The sequence below is a fragment of the Helianthus annuus genome, chromosome 10 (genome assembly GCF_002127325.2).
Source record: "Helianthus annuus cultivar XRQ/B chromosome 10, HanXRQr2.0-SUNRISE, whole genome shotgun sequence".
Lineage (NCBI taxonomy): Eukaryota > Viridiplantae > Streptophyta > Magnoliopsida > Asterales > Asteraceae > Helianthus > Helianthus annuus.
In genome coordinates, this window is record NC_035442.2 from 78,005,559 (window position 1) to 78,024,809 (window position 19,251).

Here is a 19,251-nt window from a genome sequence, read left to right on the forward strand (position 1 = left end):
TTTAACTGCGGGTAAAATCGTAATTTGGCAGGACTCTAACAGAGAGCAAAATCATAATTTTATTTTGAACTGAGGGTAAAATTGTATTTTTTAACTGAAGACAAAATCGTAAATTTAAGTAGGGGACAAAAGTAAAATTTTCTTTTGAATCGGAGGCAAAATCGTATTTTTACACAATTGTAATTTTACATGACATGTAAGTAACTATTATATGAAAAAACAAAGAAAAAAAAAACAAAAACCAAAAACAGACAAAAGTGGCCGCCAGTTTTGGCCGACTATTCCCGCCGGCCACTTTCTTTTCTAAGTATTGAAAATGAAAATGAAAATGAGCAGGCTGCAAGTACTCAACTCTCACACATCACCAAAACCCTACTACTACTACTGCGATGGCGTCCGAGAAAGACGCCGCTCTTGCGGCCGTTCCCTCCGATTCTCCCACCATGTACTCTCTCTCTCTTTTACCCTTTCTTTCTTTCTTTCTTTCTTTCTTTCTTTCTTTTTTTCTTTCTTTCTTTCTTTCTGTATATTATTAATTTCCTTCTCAACGTTCATAGCCACGATGATTCGACTCTTGTCATGAGCCTATTATATGTTATTCCGTGCTTGATCAATGTTTTTATGCTGCTAAATAGATTGATTGTGTTTTATGCCCTAGATCGGAATAGGGATGGCTTTAGGGTTTCCAAAGGCTTTTGCTAGTAGCTTATTCTGCTTGTTAAAAACAAACAAAGTAAATTGATTGTTCTTTATCAATTAGCAAGACCCCCCTTACTTCCATTGTAGCAAGACCTAACCTTTTCATCGATTCGCCTTCCTGCAAAGTCACAGTTTATTTAAAATTCACCCCAAGTCTCGCCCCTTCTGTATTTCCGTAGTACATATATGTAATTTTCATATTGAAACATATATTAAGCTTACTTGTCTCTAAATATATATAGTTATTTGTACCTCGGGTATGGAAAGCGGTGCGCTGGGCACCTCAGCTTTAGACCTTGTCACTTTTGTGCGCTTTCGCTTTTAAAAACCAAGGGTAATGTAAGCACATTTAGACTCGCCACGGGGACCTTCTTGTGACTGGTCTTTCGGATGTAATCAGGTCCGGACATAAGGTGCTCTGGATGTTACCAGCTCCAGACACGTGATAGTAAGCAGCTCTGGACATATGTGGCGCTCCAGATGTAACTAGCTCTAGGGACCTCACATGGTGGTATGGTATTTCAGATGGTCCGGATGAGGGATGGTGTTACACTGTTACATCTTCAGGAAGCCAGTGATTGTTTAAATATGAACAACAAGCTTTTGATGTTATAGCAGAATAAGCTTATGCCCAAGAACTAGAAGCTAATGAAAAACTAGTAAAAACTGTATATAAAAGTGAGAGCTATGTTGTTACATATCCATTTATTTTGTTGGAAGCAGTGTTGTAAAAATCGGTATTAATCGGCGCCTAGGCGCTAGTCGGGTGTTGGCTGATTAATTTTGAGCTAGTCGGTCCTAGTTGGTGCAAGGCGGCCCAAATCGGCCAAAGTCCGGCCCACTTTTTTTTAGTTTAACTATGGCCCAAACAAATGTTTTTAATCATTAAATACTTGACCCAAGTTGTTTAGCTCCAATCTTGCCCAAAAAAACAAGTTTCTAACCCATTATAACATATTTCGTGAGACCATGACTGATATGTTAATGTTTGAATGTTTAAATACTTAAATTGCTATGTTTTAAACTTTGTTGTTTGAACTATTTTTAAGTATTATATTGATATTAATGTGTGTATTGAATGTTTAAATACTTGATTTGCTATGTTTTAAACTTAGTTGTTTGAATTTTGAACTATTTTTAAGTATTATATTGATATTAATGTACGTGTATATATATAAATTTAAAAATTATATATAAAACTTCCGATCAGATTAATCTCGATTAATCTCAACCGCCTGACTGGCGCCTAGCGATCTCTACAACACTGGTTGGATTGAGTTTTCTTATCATGCCCCTATCCTTGTTCTTCGGTGTCACCTCATTGTTTATACTTATGTAAGACTCAAACATCTCTTTTGCTTGCTTTCTAGTTTTAGATATCTTTGACTTTTTATATTCTTCTGAAATGTCTCTTCCATGAAAGCCTTACAAACATGTTAATGTTAGCCTCCTTTGTTATTGCAGTTTTGACAAGATTATTAACAAGGAAATCCCAGCAAATGTGGTTTTCGAGGATGATAAGGTACCACCTTACTTTTCTAAATTGTTAAGGGTTTCTATAATCATGCATCATGTGGTGGCGTTGATAGCCGAAAGACATGGGGATACATGCACTAATCGGCCTTTGTCCCGATTGTGTTGAGTGTCATGTGCCTTATGTCCAAGGCTTGATGCAAAACTACTATCACTGGAAACAACCTCTCTATTCCTACAGGGTAGAGGTAAGGCTGTCTACATCCTACCCCCCTCAGACCTTACCTTAGCTTTGCTATTGGTGGGATTTACTGAGTATAATGATGATGATTTTGAACCAAGATTGTGTATTCTAAGATTCTGTGATTAAGTAGCTAAAAGAGAATGCCATGTCTCAGTATGGTTTTCTCATTTATAAATCATACTATAAGTTTACAATCATTATCATATACTGTAAATTTATAACTAATGAAATCCTTCAATGCTTCTTCTTGTCAGGTTCTTGCTTTCCGGGACATTGCTCCTCAAGCACCAACACACATTTTGCTTATTCCAAAAGTTAAGGATGGCTTGACTGGTCTTTCTAAGGTAATTATATATTCACACAGTCATATATTTATATACAATAATTAAAAGCGCCATGGCTCTGTTTAGAGACACTATGGGTGCTTAGAGGATACTTCCCGGGTTTCATGTATTGTAATTACTGATTAATGGTTAAAAACTTGTAACTGCGTGTAGAGTCCAAATGCAAATCTCTTGGTTTGGACTTTGGATAGGATAGGAGTAAGAAACAATTAAAAGATTATTGTAAGTTCATATACTCTTGTGTGATCTTATAGGCTGAGGAGAGGCATTCTGAGATTCTTGGCCATCTTCTCTACACTGCAAAGGTTGTAGCAAAGCAAGAAGGTCTTGAAGAAGGATTCAGAATTGTCATCAACGATGGACCAAATGGAGGTATGCATAGTTCTCAACACACTCACATAGGGGCGTTCAGTACATTACTAATATTATGTAATGAAATGCATAAACATATGCTTACAAGACATAGTGGGACTGTGAGTTGGTTTGTATTGAACAACACTATATACATGCATATATGTATATGCAGAGGGTCACTCAATATAGAACCAATTTTAAGTAGAAAACTACGGGAACTGCATAGACGCTTGTACTTTTTGCTTCAATTGTGATGCATAAGACAGTTATGTAACCACTTATCTTTCTCTCCCACTATATCTTCAAAGTACCATGTACAAGTCCTTATGCGATTCTCTACTTAAATCGGTTGTGTAATGAACACGCCCCAAAATATATTGCTTTTGTTGGTACATTTTCAGTTTACATTGTTTTTTTTTTTTGGGCAGGCCAATCTGTTGACCACATTCATGTCCACGTACTCGGGGGACGCCAAATGAACTGGCCGCCTGGCTAATCTGGCACTTGCTCTACAACTCAAAGCCTAGCGGATTTCGATCACATCTTTTCTTCTTGTTTAATGCTAAACTTGTGAAGTGAACTAACTATATAGTTATGGATTGGGTCTTACATCTTGAACCAAATAGCAAGCTCTTTGAACCAAATAGGCTGCGAGTATTTATTAACATGGTTGTTTGTGATTGGCTGCCAGTTTATGTTCTTGTCGGTTTTCTAACATAACTTATTAAGTTTTTTTTTTTTTTTTTTTTTTTTTGGTTTTGCACTTTTACATAATTAGCTATTTTGTTACAGGTCACAATTACAAACAATTTTACCAAACGTGTTTTCCAAGTATTGTTATTATAGCATTTTTCAATTAATGGGTCGATGAATAAAATCTTAGGATAATTGGAATGGCATTCGTCCTCAAATTCTTTCCCGCCATAACTGATGTTGCCACCACATCCACAATCAACACGACCACTGCCGTAACCAGCTTCTTTTTTTTTTTTTTTTTGAACGGCAAATTTGGATCACTGACGGACCACTGGAGTATCATCGTGTCACCCGCGGAACCACCTGATCATATCTATCTCCACTAGGCATAATGTCTATATACCAATTCAGGAGGAAACCCAATAACCCTTCTTGTGAGAATCGAACTCAAGACCTATTGGTCTCAAAGCCTTATCCTACCCTTAAAATATCACTAGGCTATAAAGTCATAGGCCTATCTTTCAAAAAAAATAAAGTCATAGGCCTGACGAACCAGCTTCTTTAACAAAAAAAAAAAAAAAAAAAAAATAATAATAATAATAATGTACTTTTGAGGTTTACAAGAAATATAAACATTTGATGAATGGTTGTTGGTGGGGGCCAGCCAATAACAACTTTGTTGATGCTTTCAAGTCTGTCTACCCATAAACAAAAGGGATAAGCTTTGCTTACGTGTAAGCAAAGACAAAAAGCCTGTTTAATTAACCAACTCACTTCAAACTTAATAATCATATCTATATTTTTCAGGCAATAACATAAAACTTCCGTCCATTGCCGGTCAACTTCTGCATTTAAACGACACCACCTTCATGACTTTCTACTGCATGTAACCAGGTAAGAAACTAAGCACAGCTAGTTTTTTTTTTTTTTTAGTTATTATTATTTTAAGTTTTTCGATCAGAGGGTTGACTTTTAGATCACTAGAGGTGATAATGATGATTTGGGTCTTGTTTTATTTCAAACGGGTCAAAGTTAAAAGGAATAGCTGATGTCAAACGGGTAGAAAATCGCCTATGGTCTGTTTTGATTGATTGCATACAACTTCCTGAATCGTTTTTATTCAAAGATCTTGAATATCATTGTATACCACTGGTGTTAATGATAATCTGGGTCTTGCTTTATCTCAAACGGGTAAAAAAAGCGATAGTTAATGTTAAACGGTTCGAAAGTCGCGCGCCTATGGTCTATTTTGATTGATTGCATACAACTTCCTGAGTCAATTTTAGTCAAAGAGTTTAATATCATCGTATTGTTTTGTTTTGTCATAACTGCATGGACAAAAAGTGTATATGGGTCAGCCCGACCCGACCTGCTTTTGCTCTTATGTAAAGATGTATCTAGAATACAATCTATACAATTATTTGCCAAACTCAAACACTGCACATTTTTTTTTATAATAGGCTACTGGAAATATTCAATGTTTCTCAAAGAAGTAATGGGTTCAAGTAATGTTATTGTTCAAGTTCTCATACTTGGGCTTCTTATTGGATTTCGTTCTTTCATTCAATGTACTCCAACTTTGTCGGATACAAACGCGCTACTGCTTGTTAATGCTTCTCAAGGATCCACAAAAAAGATGCCGGAAAATCTGTTTGGTGTTTCTTTTGAGGTACACTTTGTATTTTCCATTAATGTAACTAGCGGTGTTCATAAACCGATTGAAACACAGAAACCAAAGCAAATCAGTTGGTGGCCATGTAAACCGAAACAACCATTTAACCTTTATTATTACTTTTTTGGGAATATGAAGTATTATTTTTTATGAACCATTTTTGCCATTTAAAAAAATTATATAAACTAATGATTTTATTGGAAAAAAAACTGGTTCAAACCACTAAACCAACATGCCGGTACGGTTTATCATTTTTTAGAACCGTAGATTCGGCCCCGAAGTCGTCAAAACTGGCAGAACCAGACCGTCAAACACCCCTAAATGCTGAACTTGTAAATTAAATATATTTTGTCTTAGTGTTAAGTAATCCTTTGCATATGTATAGAAAGAGCAAGTTACCGTTGATTTTGTATGTCATAGGAGATCAACAATGCCGGTGCAGGCGGGTTGTGGGCAGAGTTAGTAAGCAACAGAGGTAATTTTTTAAATCGTTTTTGATCTCCAACAAGAAGTGCAATATAAATGATCATCTTTGGAACATATTCATGTAGAAATTGTCTATTTCCCATCATAATATTACAAATAGATTGATAATATCAGTGGTTATTGAAGGGTATTTTAGGTATTAATAGAGTGTGTTCTAATGAAACTTTGATAACCTAGGTTTTGAAGCTGGTGGACTACATTCTCCAGCCCTTATTGAACCTTGGTCAGTTATCGGGGATTACTCGTTGGTACGAGTAGCGACCGACTTTTCTTCATGCTTCAAGAGAAACCCTGTTGCACTTCGGATGGAGGTGCTTTGTGACAGCAATGCTTGTCCAGCTGGCGGGGTTGGTATATATAATCCTGGATACTGGGGAATGGTAAGAACTAGAGCTGTCAAACGGGCCATTTTTATACTGTCTGGGCCGGGTTGACCCAAAACACTTTTATTCAACTATGAGTATTAATGAGATTTCATGTCTTTAAAAATAGTGCTTTGGTGGCTTTCGTCCCCTTTTTATGTTTTAGCTAACTTCTTTTTGCTCAACTATATAATTATCTTCAGTGTGATTTTTATTCTTAAATCTTTTCCGTATTGCAGAATATTGAGAAAGAGAAGACCTACAAGATAGTTTTGTATATTCGTTCATTAGATTCAATAAATGTGACAGTGTCATTAACCAACTCAACCGGAGGGCAAACACTTGCGGCTACAAGCATCATGTAAGTGTTTATTGAATTTTAATTAATCCACTTTATAAAAATTAAGCAGTGACTATATTAAATAGATTTTATAATTTTTTTCAAGTGCTACCGATGTTTCAAACTGGACAAAGGTGGAAACTGTATTGAAAGCAAATGCAACTAATCATAACTCAAGACTAGAGTTAAAAACAAACAGAAAAGGAACCATATGGTTTGATCAAGTTTCTCTAATGCCCATGGATACATACAAGGTATATATATTCACCCCCCCCCCCCATGTGATGTACGCGATATTTAGTTCATTTATGTGATGTACATGATATTTAGTCCGTTTGTGACGTACGTGATATTTAGTCTGTTAGTAGTACTATTTATACACATTTTTATTTTTATTGCCTATCGACTTGACATTTAGTCTCTTAACGTGTCAGATAAACCTTAAAAAAATTATTATTTTTGGACCAGGGGCACGGTTTCCGAAATGATCTTTTTAAGATGGTTGCAGATTTGAAGCCAGGATTTATCAGGTTTCCAGGTAAATATGAATTTTCTGTATTAAAAAGTTGTCAACTTTTATGGTGATTTTAAACCGGTTACCTTATAAACTTTTTTTCTACTTGATACATTTGACCCGTTAAAGATAAAACTGTTCATAAGTTATAATAAGTAAATGGTTAGCGTCACCACCCCAAAAAGTTTATAATAATTATCATATATGATATTCGATGTTGTATACATTAGGTGGTAGTTTTGCTGAGGGAAAGTCTTTACTAAATGCATATTGGTGGAAAGATACTGTGGGCCCTTGGGAAGAGAGGCCCGGGCATATGAACGATGTATGGGCTTACTGGACCGATGATGGGCTTGGCTACTTGGAATTTCTCCAGGTGACATAAGTTTGACACTATGCATTTCTTGATATTTAAATTTCATACTTGTTTGAAATATCTGGTATTCTTACAGTTGGCAGAGGACTTAAATGCAATACCAATATGGGTATTCAACAGTGGTAATATGAAATGTCAAAAATAGATTCTATTAATCTTTTCTATATATAAATTCTGATGGTTCTTAATCCTCGTTTCAATATTTCAAAGGATTCAGCCAAGAACAAGCGGTCGATCCGTTCAACATTAAACCTTTGGTGCAGGCATGTTATTATCCTTTTCTTTCGTTATATTGTTAATACATTGATATTTTAGACGATGAGAGGTTTTTTTTTTATGTAATTTAGGATGCCCTTGACGGTATTGAGTTTGCTAGAGGTGATCCAAATTCTACATGGGGGTCTCTTCGGGCTGATATGGGTCACCCGGAACCATTTAAATTAAAGCATGTTGCTATCGGGAATCAAGATTGTTGGAGAGGAAATTATCGTGGTATGTTTGTCTAACTTTTTTTGTTTGTTTTAGTTGTGCATACTTGTGAGTGCGGTTAAAGAACATAAACCAAGTTTTAGAAGCTAGTAGAATATAACTACTTTGTTGCTCGAGGTTGCCATTTACTTACGAATGTGATGGTTTCAATTGTGGTTTAACTCAAACGGGTCAAATCAGAAAAATACATTAAGAAGGGAATCGGTCAAACCATGATTAACCCTTTATATATTTACAAAACTTTTTAAAGAAACAGGCAAAAAATGTTTTTGGGGTCAACCTAGCCCGACAACGTATGTTTTGACCTATACTAGAAAATGGCCCGTTTCAGGCAGCTAGTCATGTGTGTATATGCTCAGCTGCCCGAGTTTAGTGACCCAACGGAAAATATATAAAGAATTACTACCCTCATAGAACGGGTGATCTAAAAGACGCTTTTATTTCTTATTTTGCTCAGAAAATTACCGTAAGTTCTATGCTGCAATAAAAAAAGATTATCCAGACATTAAAGTGATCTCTAACTGTGATGGATCAAGCACAAAGCTTGATCACCCAGCAGATCTGTATGATTATCATGTAAGATTCTTTGTTTAACATTATTCTTCACTGGATATTATGCAAATTTCGACCCATTTTCTTATTAATCAAATGGCTGAAATATGTTTTTTTAATCTCTAATGGGCCATATGGTTAAAATAGAAAAAAAAATAGCTTAAAAGGAAACGGGCCAAATGGATCGAAAGTTGCATAATGTGTATGTTAGTTCATTAATACGCTTATATCATTTCATTTAGAATCTACATGATTTTTTGATATAACAAAATTTTTGTGATCATATTTGGCACATTAGTTATTTACTTTTATTTATTTTTAATTAATTTTTTTGGACAAAAGTTAATTTCGGGTCAACCCAACCTGACTGACCCGCGTGGACCATCCATTTTTGCACATCTAGTTGATACTGTAATTCCGCAAAGATTTGGATTTGCTAAAGACGTCTGTTTTTTTCTTGTTAGCTTTATACTGGTGCGAACACAATGTTTTCTATGGGTCATACATTTGATCTCACATCAAGTACTGGTCCTAAGGTTTGCATTTTATATTCCACATGGTTATATTTTATTTAAATACGTGTAAAAAGTTATGAGTTGTAACACAATGATCGCAGGCTTTTGTAAGTGAATACGCTGTGACTTGGAACGATGCCCGTTTAGGAAATCTTTTAGCAGCATTAGCACAAGCTGGATTTCTTATTGGCATAGAAAAAAATTGGTCTGTCATTCTTTTAAAGTTTCATGAATATGCACAGTTTTATATGCTAATGTGAAAAAATAAATAAATAAATAAACTGTCATTAAGGTTTATAATAATAAGAAAACATGCCATATGTTTTATTTCATTGTCTCAATTTTTAAAAATCTTAGTGTTCTAATGTGGTTTGTTTGCAGTGATGTTGTGGATATGGCAAGCAATGCACCTTTGTTTCTGAATTTTAATACTCCTGGCGATAAGGGGTATGGTTTTTCTTCAAGACTTTTATTATCAACTAAAATTCATCGACCATTTGAGAACTTCTAGTGACTGAAACTTGTTTTTTATTTTCAGGTTTAGACCAGATGCCATAGTGTTTGATTCTTATCAGACTTACGGTACGCCAAGTTATTGGATGCAACAATTTTTCTCAATGTCAAATGGTGCAACTCTTCTTGATTCAACCCTTCAAACTGATACACCAACCTCACTTATGGCATCCGCTATTTGGTTCCAGAACCCGGTAGATGATAAAAAGTATTTAAGAGTTAAGGTAAAATAAACCCTCTTATCTCTAATGTGGCACATGTGTAAATAAAAATATCAGCTGAAAAAGAAACTGAGTCAAACGGGCTAGCAGGGTCGAAATCGCTTAAAGTTTGTTCAAGCACACTTACAAGTTACAACCTCCTAAATTGTGTTAAAAAGAAAAATGAGCTAAACTTTTTTACTTATATAGTTATTGTTATCATACTCAATACCTAAATTATTTATATAAAACATATAAACCAAAAGTGCCGGTGAGTTTTCTGGTAACGAGTTCTCATGGCTAAAAAAAGAATGCCCATTTTGACTCATTACCTTATCTGCCTGTTTTGCTACCTCTAATATAAACGATGAGAAAGATAGGGAATCTTAATGATGAAAAACAATAGTTGTATTGATTAAGAAGTAACGTGTTCGACCATTTTGCCCCAATACCCTAATCTGCTCGTTTTAAAATACATTTTTCAGGTGGTAAACTATGGGAGTAACAAAGTAAATTTGAAGATAACTTTTAAAGGGTTCGATCCTCGCTTAATAAATTATTCTAAGTCGTCAACAACTGTGCTCTCCTCGACTAATGTTAAGGATGAGAATTCTTTCCAAAATCCAACCAAGGTACATATACTCAATCTTCTGTGCGTTGTTTTTGCTTTACCAGAAAAGTTCTCAACTAGTCATGAGTTGGTAACTATTCTTGAGAATGTAATGCAGGTTTCGCCAGTTAAAAGCTTATTCAAGAAAAGTAAGGACATCAGTGTCACAGTCTCTCCAAATTCTTTGTCTTCTTTAGATTTGCAAATATCGTCTCAAAATATCGCACAGATTGATACAAAAAATGATGTTTCTTATGCATCATCAATATAAAAGTGTATATCATTTACAAAATAAAATGTAACTGTGACAGGCACAGTTGGCATAAATAAACGTATTTATTTGTCGATCCTAGTGTATGTCGTCGTCTCAGGCATTTAACTGAGTAGGTCACCTGAACGCATAACTTTTGTTAACATGTTACATCACCATGATTAACGATCTACAAACTAAATGAAGATATATAGACAACATGTGTTTAAACTCTTTCAAATTCATATACGTTACAAAATAGGAATTTCCTTGAGATATAGAGGTACTAGGCATTCTCTATACAGTAAATAAACAAAAGCTGAAAGTAGCTCATATTTCTAGTAGTAAGATTAAATTTCAGAAAGATTTGATTATAAACACACACATAATCCTAATTGGCTAAAGTCTATTGGGCTTTACCCTAACCTAACACAAATCCCTATTACACCCCCGCACTTTGAATGGGAGGAAGCCAAATATTCAAACTGGAACAAAAATCAAGAAATAATAATTGATGGCATACACTTGTCTTGAGGGGTGTTTGTTTTTTTTTTTTTTTTTGAAAAGCTCTTCTTGACCTCTTATGTCTGCCCCACGCAGACCATACGTAGACGTTTGAGTCTGCAGTATGTTTTCTCGAAATGATTTCATTAAAAATGTCTGCCTGTCCTCTTTTGGAGTAGATGTGGACTCAAGTCTTCTAACCTCTTTTCCTCCTCTTCTAAACACAAATCCTCCACAATATTATTAGATCAAGAAAACTACTCAAAAACTTAATTACAAATCCCTACCCAATACGCGGTATATATAGCTAACCTAACGCGTAGACTACTAGGATTGTTCACATAATCATCCTAAAGATATCTAAACCTAACTCATTTAGGATCCTAGATAATTATCTAATCAATTAACTAGGACATGATAATTATAACTAAGTATTAAATCATAATCACATTTAATAATCTATAATTAGGGGTGCAAACGAGCCAAGCCCGAGCTCGGCCAGGCTCGAGCTTGAGCTCGATTAACTTATGAGAGCTCGGGCTCGAGCTCGACTCGATTCGAGCTTTGTTTTCAAAGCTCGAGCTCGGCTCGTATGTATTTTATCAAGCTCGAGCTCGGCTCGTTTATTATCTATTAATTAGTATATTAAATAAAAATAATATAAATAATAGACTTTTTAGGCTTGTGAGCTCCATAAGTAAAGCTCGGGCTCGGGCTCATTTACTAAATAAGCTTATTTTTAGGTTCGAGGTCGGCTTGTAAACAAGTTTAAATAAGCTCGGCTTGACTCGGCTCGTTTACACTAAGGCTCGACGAGCCTAACGAGCTTCACATGTGAGGCTCGAGCTTTGTTTTGAGGCTCAAGCTCGATAAGGCTCGGCTCGTTTCGAGCTTTTTCTCGAGCCGATCCCGAGTAGCTCGCGAGCCGCTTGGCTCATTTGCACCCCTATCTATAATTATCCACTCCTTTAGCCTTGCACGCCAAGCCTGTTTTATTGTTCAGAATTCCCAACAACTTCAGCATAGTGAGAGCTTGATGGAACATGAAGAACGTGAAGCTAGCCCATCACCATTTTCCCGAGCAAGGTGAATGTCCATCTTAATACGTCTGTTGATGTTGGACATGGTTAGTGAATAAATAGTAGATAAAGGTGGCATAAAGCAAAGGACAATGAAGCTCAAACAAAAGACGACATGTTTCAGCAACAACATTAGCAACTTCCCGATATTCAGTGACAGGCAATAGCTTGACGTTTGGAATAGTGAACAACGTATGCAACCTTGGGAAAGAGATAAGGGTGAATCGGTTGGCCTCATTGGGTGGATGGAGGAGACCTTATGGAATAATATTTGTTTGTTAGATAACTTCGTGTGCAAGTCTAGTTATCTGGTTAAATATTTTAATTAGTATTTGAGTTGGTCTAAATTATTATTCCGTAGTAATGGAAGGGTGCTTATATAAACCCGTAGCTAGGTATCGATTTTCTTCTGTATTCTCTTGTTCTTTGTTTTCTGGTTCAAATAAAGTGTCGCACATTTGTTTGTGCAAAACCGGTTCTTGTGTTTGGTGAATTAGTGATTCACTTGTGAAACTTTTCCTGGTTTAACAATTGGTATCAGAGCTAAGAATCCATTAAGTATGGCGGAATTCCAAGCTGCTGGAGGCATGAAAAAATTGAACACAAACTAAAATTTGTGGTCTACGTGTATGAGTTCATATCTACAAGGGTTAGATCTGTATGAAGTTGTCAATGGAGATTCAACCGGACAACCAAGAAAAGATATTAATGGAGCGATTCACAAGTGAAGAGTCAAAGTTATTCATCCCCAAGAAAGCCTGAGATGTCTTGGTGGCACTTTTCTCAAAGAAAATAGATGCCAAGCTTCAACTTCTCGAAAACAATCTACTTTCGGTGAGTCAAAAGGAACTTAAAATCCCACATAATTTCATAAGATTAAAACCCTTTGTAGAGAAATATGTGATTTAGATCCTGAGGCTCGAATCTATCGGTGAAGCTAGGATGAAATGTCTAATCATGGACTAAATCCAGAGTTCAAAGCTTTGATGCAGCCATACAACCAACCATCTATGGCTGAATTCGAGAACAAGTTGGCAGCCCAAGAGTCATTGGCTAAACAGATGGTCGGTGTCGCAAAGTTAAGAAAGAATATATATACCACCATGTATGTTGAATGAACCAAACGTAAGTATTGATCAGGTAGAGGGCCGGGCCAAAATGATCAAAAGAAACAAGGTTACCAGAAAAACATTCGAGACGACACAAAGAGGAGTCAAGACCATGGGAAGAAGTTCTCGTTCAAGTGCTATATGTAAAAAAGACATTTTCCAGACAAGAAAACTGAGGAAGATCTAATGTTTGAGAAAAAGAACCATGGGATGCTAAGAATTTGTTCTGCAACAACCGAAGACTTAGGTAATAAATTTGATAATTAGATAGGGATGCCATTTGAGATTTTGTTATTACTTAGGTAATAAATTTGATAATTAGATAGGGATGCCATTTGAGATTTTGTTATTATACACTAGTTGTAGGATCCTTGTAACCACACGGGTAGGTTTAATAATGATCGAAATCAAATACTAAAAATCAGGTTATAATAAATTTTGGTCTTTAGTTCTATATCTTTATAAAGTAATGTTAAAGACATGTATGAAATGTCCTTAATACCCTTATCCCTTAATATCCACATAATCTCAAATATATATCAAATGCACCGATCATCATCATCACACTTCTCAAAAAATCTCCAAATCTCTCTCTCAACTCTCAACACCGATCATCATCATCTTCATCCATCTTCATCTTCATCATCTTCATCTTCATCTTCATCATCTTCATCCATCTTCAAATCTTGTGTACCTTATTTTTTCTGTTTTACACCGATCATCATCATCTTCATCCATCTTCATCCGTCTTCATCATCTTCATCCATCTTCATCTTCAAAACAGAGGTTTGGATCATCATCTTATCTATATATGTTTTTGATATTTGTGATGTTTTTTGTGAAAAAACAGAGGGTTGATTTGGGTATTTTGGTTTCAGTTTTTGATAATGATAATCTGAATGCCGCATGATGATGATGATGATGATGATGATGATAATCAGTTATTTGTGAATGTTTTTGTGAAAAAACAGAGGGTTGATTTGGGTATTTTGGTTTCAGTTTTTGATAATGATAATCTGAATGCCACATGATGATGATAATCAATTATTTGTGAATGTTTTTGTGAAAAAATAGAGGGTTGATTTGGGTATTTTGGTTTCAGTTTTTGATAATGATAATCTGAATGCCGCATGATGATGATAATCAGTTTTTTGTGAATGTTTTTGTGAAAAAACAGAGGGTTGATTTGGGTATTTTGGTTTCAGTTTTTGATAATGATAATCTGAATGACGCATGATGATGATGATCAGTTTTTTGTGAAAAAATAGAGGGTTGATTTGGGTATTTTGGTTTCAGTTTTTGATAATGATAATCTGAATGCCACATGATGATGATGATAATCAGTTTTTTGTGAATGTTTTTGTGAAAAAACAGAGGGTTGATGATGATGATAATAAGTTTTTTGTGAAAAACAGAGGGTTGGTTTGGGTATTTTGGTTTCAGTTTTTGTTAATGATATCTGAATGCCGCATGATGATGTTGATAATCAGTTTTTTGTGAAAAAACAGAGGGTTGATTTGGGTATTTTGGTTTCAGTTTTTGATAATGATAATCTGAATGCCGCATGATGATGATGATGATAATCAGTTTTTTGTGAATGGGTTGATTTGGAGTATTTTGGTTTCAGTTTTTCAGGTTTGTTTGTGATGTTTTTGTTCTGGTTCTGTTTGTTTGATTTGTTTTTGTTCTGCTTTGTTATGTTTGTTTGTTTTGTTTGTTTTGCTTTGAAAAAACAGAGGGTTGATTTGTTTTGCTTTGTTCAGGTTTGTTTGTGATGTTTTTTGTGAAAATATTGTACAAAATGGCTGCGGATGTAAAGTTACGCAAAACACCAACTACGAAGGCGAGAACACTTGACAACCTCCTAGAAGATGGTGCGGTGCACATAAGGAACTGATTGATCAAAACGATCAATTTCATATGAATGAATACAACCCCAGTGGAAGATATGTAATTAGCGAGCTCTGGAATTTCAAGGAAAATCGAAGAGCTACACTAGGGTTATATTCATTCATATGAATGAATATAACCCCAGTGGCAGATATGTAATTAGCTACACTAGGGTTATATTCATTCATATCTGCTACATTCCGAAGTGCACCCGTCAGTAAAGATCCACAATTGCTTGTGGTGGTATGACGTTTTGTCTCTGTATTGTATGTTACGGTCTTTTGTTATTGAGTCTGTAAGTTCCGTCAAGTCTACGAAGTTGGTATGACGTTTTGTCTCTGTATTGTACGTATTAAAAGTTTACATTTAATATACAATTTAGGCTTTAATAATTTGTTATATATAGTATACATTTGATTATTAGATTGCATTTATTTAAAAAGAGTTAGTTATTAGATTGCATTTATTTAAAAAGAATTAATTTAAATTATTAAATCAATGATTTCTTAACAAAAAAGCAAGAAAAGAATTTAGGGGCTCAGGTTGATATTTCACTCATACCATAGGGACGCAAAGTGTTATTAATATATGCCAAAAGACGGTCTTACCCCTGGCTCAAACGGTCAAACAGACGGCACACTAACGGAGGGACTCAAAGTGTTATGAATTCATAAGCTCAGGGGCTCAAAAAACGAAAAAATGAATTTAGGGGCTCAGGTTGATGTTTCACACAAACCACATGGATGCAAATTGCATTTTTCTCTAACTATAATGATAAAAGTTTTTGTCTATGTAAATATGTAAACTATCATGTGAACAAATATTTGATGAATTCACATTCGCATTTTAGTTAAGTATACATTAAACTTGTCGATTGATTAACTATAGAAATAAGAGAAGCATAACTAACGCAAGAAACATTATTTGTTGCCAATATACCAGTTCAATACAAGAGAAGCATAACAAACACATGGGTAAAGAGGCGTGTACAAAAGAGGCGTGTACAAAAAAGGCGCATCAAATTCAGATTATAATATATCATTTAAATTTTGGTCTTTAATTCTATATCTTTATAAAATAATGTTAAAGACAGTATGTGTTAGTATTATAATAACCATAATGATAAAAGTTTTTGTCTATGTAAATATGTAAACTATCATGTGAACAAATATTTGATGAATTCACATTCGCATTTAAGTTAAGTATAAATTAAACTTGTCGACTGATTAACTATAGACATAAGAGAAGCATAACTAACACAAGAAACATTATTTGTTACTTGTATACCAATTCAATACAAGAGAAGCATAACGAACCCAGGAAACATTATTTGAAGTATAACCTGGACTTGCTATAATTCCATCAGTTCAGTATTTAATCCTAATATACCAACTCAATAGAAAAATGAAATATTTAGTGTACTACAACTGTAAATAACTCATGTAACAGATTTGAAACCATAATTATGGATTATAGACATCTATTTACATAATGTAAAAACAATATGTCAACAATGCACAAACTTTCATTAAAAGCAGTCTTATTTAGCCCAAACAAAACTTGTTCTTAGTTAAGTGTAACAAACGGGTTTTCTTTAGTGGATGAGATCAAAATACATCTTACATTCTATAAAAAAAAACATCATTAACAACACTATTTCGATGGTTAATAAAAAATATTATGATATTGAAAAATAAGATGGTGGTACCTCTTCTTCTAATTTGAAAACATGAATATTGAAATGCTGATGCAATTGTTCTTTTACATAATTAATGTAAAACTGCTATATTAGCCATAACATAAGAGCAAATACCCCAAATAGAACAAAAACAACAAACAAACTACACAGAAGCCTATACAAAATCCAAGTTTTACAAAATTGTTCCAGCTATCTAAGGTGATATCCGCAATTTTTCTCCTTTTAACCATCCACCAGTATGATTTCATTCTGCCTTAATACTTTCCAGGAGCATGGTTGTATCCGTATACTTTATTTCAAAAACCCTCTCGTCTCGGTTCTTCCAATAAAGCTCTAAAAACATTTCATAAATTCAGCCAATTTCACTACATACGAATAGAAAAAAACGTAAATGGAAAGAACTACATTGATATGAAACCACCAAATCACTAAACCACTTTATTATTACCCTTCGCTTCCAGACTTGCACACAAGCCAAAGTGCCCGGCACACTCCAGCAGCACTGCTTTAACCTGATCAAGATGAACATCTTGCCCCTCTTTGGATTGCTACAAAATGAATCATAAAAAATGAATGAATCTATATTTATTGCACTTTAAATCTAACACTAATGTACAGAATACAAACTACTTATGAAGGAATTTATGGTGAAATGTATTGACTTTTTTAGTCAAACCCAGTTACCGTTCAAATTCAAATTTGAAATTGAATAAGAAATTCAAATCTTAAATTGAAAAGGAATTAATGGTGAAATGTTGTGAAAATTATATTGAGCAGGTTTGACATGGGTAGTAGTAGTAGTAACGACATACCGTTAACATTCAGAAGCACAAAGATCACAAATGATATCCATAGTACTGGAATGAAAGTTTTCAGAATTATGAAAAGTTACGGTGATTATAATTCGATGAAAATGTCGGATTTGTACCTGGCTGCCATAAACATTACAAAATTATGAGTTTGAAAATTCTGAGTTTACAAAATTATGGGGTTTTCAATAAACACTTCTTCATTCGATATTTAATAGTATTACAAAATTCTGAGTTTTAAAAATATTAAAAATTAAACATTACAATTAACACTTCCTAGGATATCTATTTATCTCACCTTCTTCCATGCAATTTCATTTTTTGTTTTAATTTGCAGATCAGCTAGCATATCACAGGTCTTCTGATCCTGTTTCAGCAGATGTGTGATAAACTCTTCTGCTTTTTCTTTAAACTCTGATGGAGGAGAAGAGACAACTTCATCCAGCAGTGCAATGCTACTCCACGTCTGCTTATAATATTTATCACTTACCAATGCAACCTTTTTGTTGAGTTCTTCAGCTTTTCTCTGTTCATGGAGTGAACATCTTGAATATTCAATTTTAAGATCGGTAGTATCCGACCAGTGGTAGAAGGTTTTGCTTGCCATTTAGAAAGACTGTGAGTGGTTTTGGACGTTTTATTTTAGGATGAAGGGTTTTTTAAAAATGAAGTCTTGATGTTTTCAAGTAGACTAATCATGATCCTTTATAGTGTTTGAAATATTTGATAGGGTAAACGAAGAGACGTCTGCTAATAAAGATCAACTTTTTTTGAAAGTTTAAATTTTGTTCTTTGGTTTTCTAGATATTTAATTTTACTTGGTTTGCCATTAAAATTGATTTTTCAAAGGTTTTACATTAAAATGTTTGATAAGGTAAATGAAGAGACACGTTGGCCATATACACGTTTTTCATTATTAAATCATTAAATGTATCAGGTTTTTAAATATAAATTTTTATTTAATGGTTGCATTTAAATCTGACCTTTGGGCTGTTACATATCCTATATAATACCATTGCAAATTCAAATGTTGTTTCATTATACCCAGATTCATTCAGTGAAATAGAAGAACAACTGTTATTGTTTTGCTTTAGTTCTTATAAATACATTAAAATGGAGTCACATACTTCTGCCCAATCTGAGGATCTCAAGCAACGCTTTATTAAACAAATCGAAGAGCAAGTTTTTGCTGATAGGTGTACTCTTCAAGAGTTGAAGAGATGTTTTAACGGACTGCAACTTGGTCTGCTGACAAGAGACCAAGTTTCGAGAGACCTGAGGGCGATGCCGACTACTTCCGTTCGTGAGCTGTGTGTTGCGAGTAATATAGAGTGTGGAGACAGAGACCCGGACTTCATGAGAAAGATCAATGACATACATCGACAAGTTCAGTCCTCCATGGAGTTGAAGTTAAAGTTTCTTAATTCTTGCTATTAGAGTTTAAGTGTCAGATTAGTTTTCTTTTTTATATG

At 34.5% G+C, this 19,251-nt stretch overlaps 2 protein-coding genes across 3 annotated transcripts; both read left to right on the forward strand.

The window, feature by feature from the left end:
* The first annotated feature begins 305 nt into the window (after window positions 1–305).
* LOC110885406 (adenylylsulfatase HINT1) lies at window positions 306–3,813 on the forward strand. 2 transcript variants are annotated; one of them, XM_035978574.1, is made up of 6 exons: window positions 331–445; window positions 1,910–2,034; window positions 2,164–2,221; window positions 2,671–2,760; window positions 3,015–3,132; window positions 3,543–3,813. In XM_035978574.1, the coding sequence occupies exons 2-6, from the start codon at window positions 1,988–1,990 to the stop codon at window positions 3,608–3,610; spliced, it is 381 nt and encodes a 126-aa protein (XP_035834467.1). In that variant the 5' UTR covers window positions 331–445; window positions 1,910–1,987; the 3' UTR covers window positions 3,611–3,813. The 2 variants fall into 2 exon arrangements, with proteins under 2 accessions (XP_021988786.1, XP_035834467.1); XM_022133094.2 differs by lacking the exon at window positions 1,910–2,034 and having other exon boundaries at window positions 306–445; window positions 3,543–3,809.
* Window positions 3,814–3,847: 34 nt separating this feature from the next.
* Window positions 3,848–10,791, forward strand: LOC110885407 (alpha-L-arabinofuranosidase 1). Its single transcript, XM_022133097.2, has 19 exons — window positions 3,848–4,544; window positions 4,618–4,704; window positions 5,271–5,479; window positions 5,903–5,957; window positions 6,146–6,348; window positions 6,570–6,691; window positions 6,777–6,924; window positions 7,139–7,208; window positions 7,415–7,560; window positions 7,637–7,682; window positions 7,771–7,823; window positions 7,908–8,052; window positions 8,507–8,625; window positions 9,066–9,137; window positions 9,218–9,321; window positions 9,498–9,563; window positions 9,655–9,853; window positions 10,315–10,461; window positions 10,558–10,791. The coding sequence occupies exons 3-19, from the start codon at window positions 5,288–5,290 to the stop codon at window positions 10,708–10,710; spliced, it is 2,040 nt and encodes a 679-aa protein (XP_021988789.1). The 5' UTR covers window positions 3,848–4,544; window positions 4,618–4,704; window positions 5,271–5,287; the 3' UTR covers window positions 10,711–10,791.
* Window positions 10,792–19,251: the final 8,460 nt, after the last annotated feature.

Bases quoted from the DNA above. Each gene is read 5' to 3' on its own strand.
- LOC110885406 (XM_022133094.2), top strand. From the start codon at position 390: ATGGCGTCCGAGAAAGACGCCGCTCTTGCGGCCGTTCCCTCCGATTCT. The intron at 2,761-3,014 runs GTAATTATATAT...GTGATCTTATAG, and splicing joins GCTTGACTGGTCTTTCTAAG to GCTGAGGAGAGGCATTCTGA. The intron at 3,133-3,542 runs GTATGCATAGTT...TTTTTTGGGCAG, and splicing joins CAACGATGGACCAAATGGAG to GCCAATCTGTTGACCACATT.
- LOC110885407 (XM_022133097.2), top strand. From the start codon at position 5,288: ATGTTTCTCAAAGAAGTAATGGGTTCAAGTAATGTTATTGTTCAAGTT. The intron at 5,480-5,902 runs GTACACTTTGTA...TGTATGTCATAG, and splicing joins TGTTTGGTGTTTCTTTTGAG to GAGATCAACAATGCCGGTGC. The intron at 9,854-10,314 runs GTAAAATAAACC...TACATTTTTCAG, and splicing joins AAAAGTATTTAAGAGTTAAG to GTGGTAAACTATGGGAGTAA.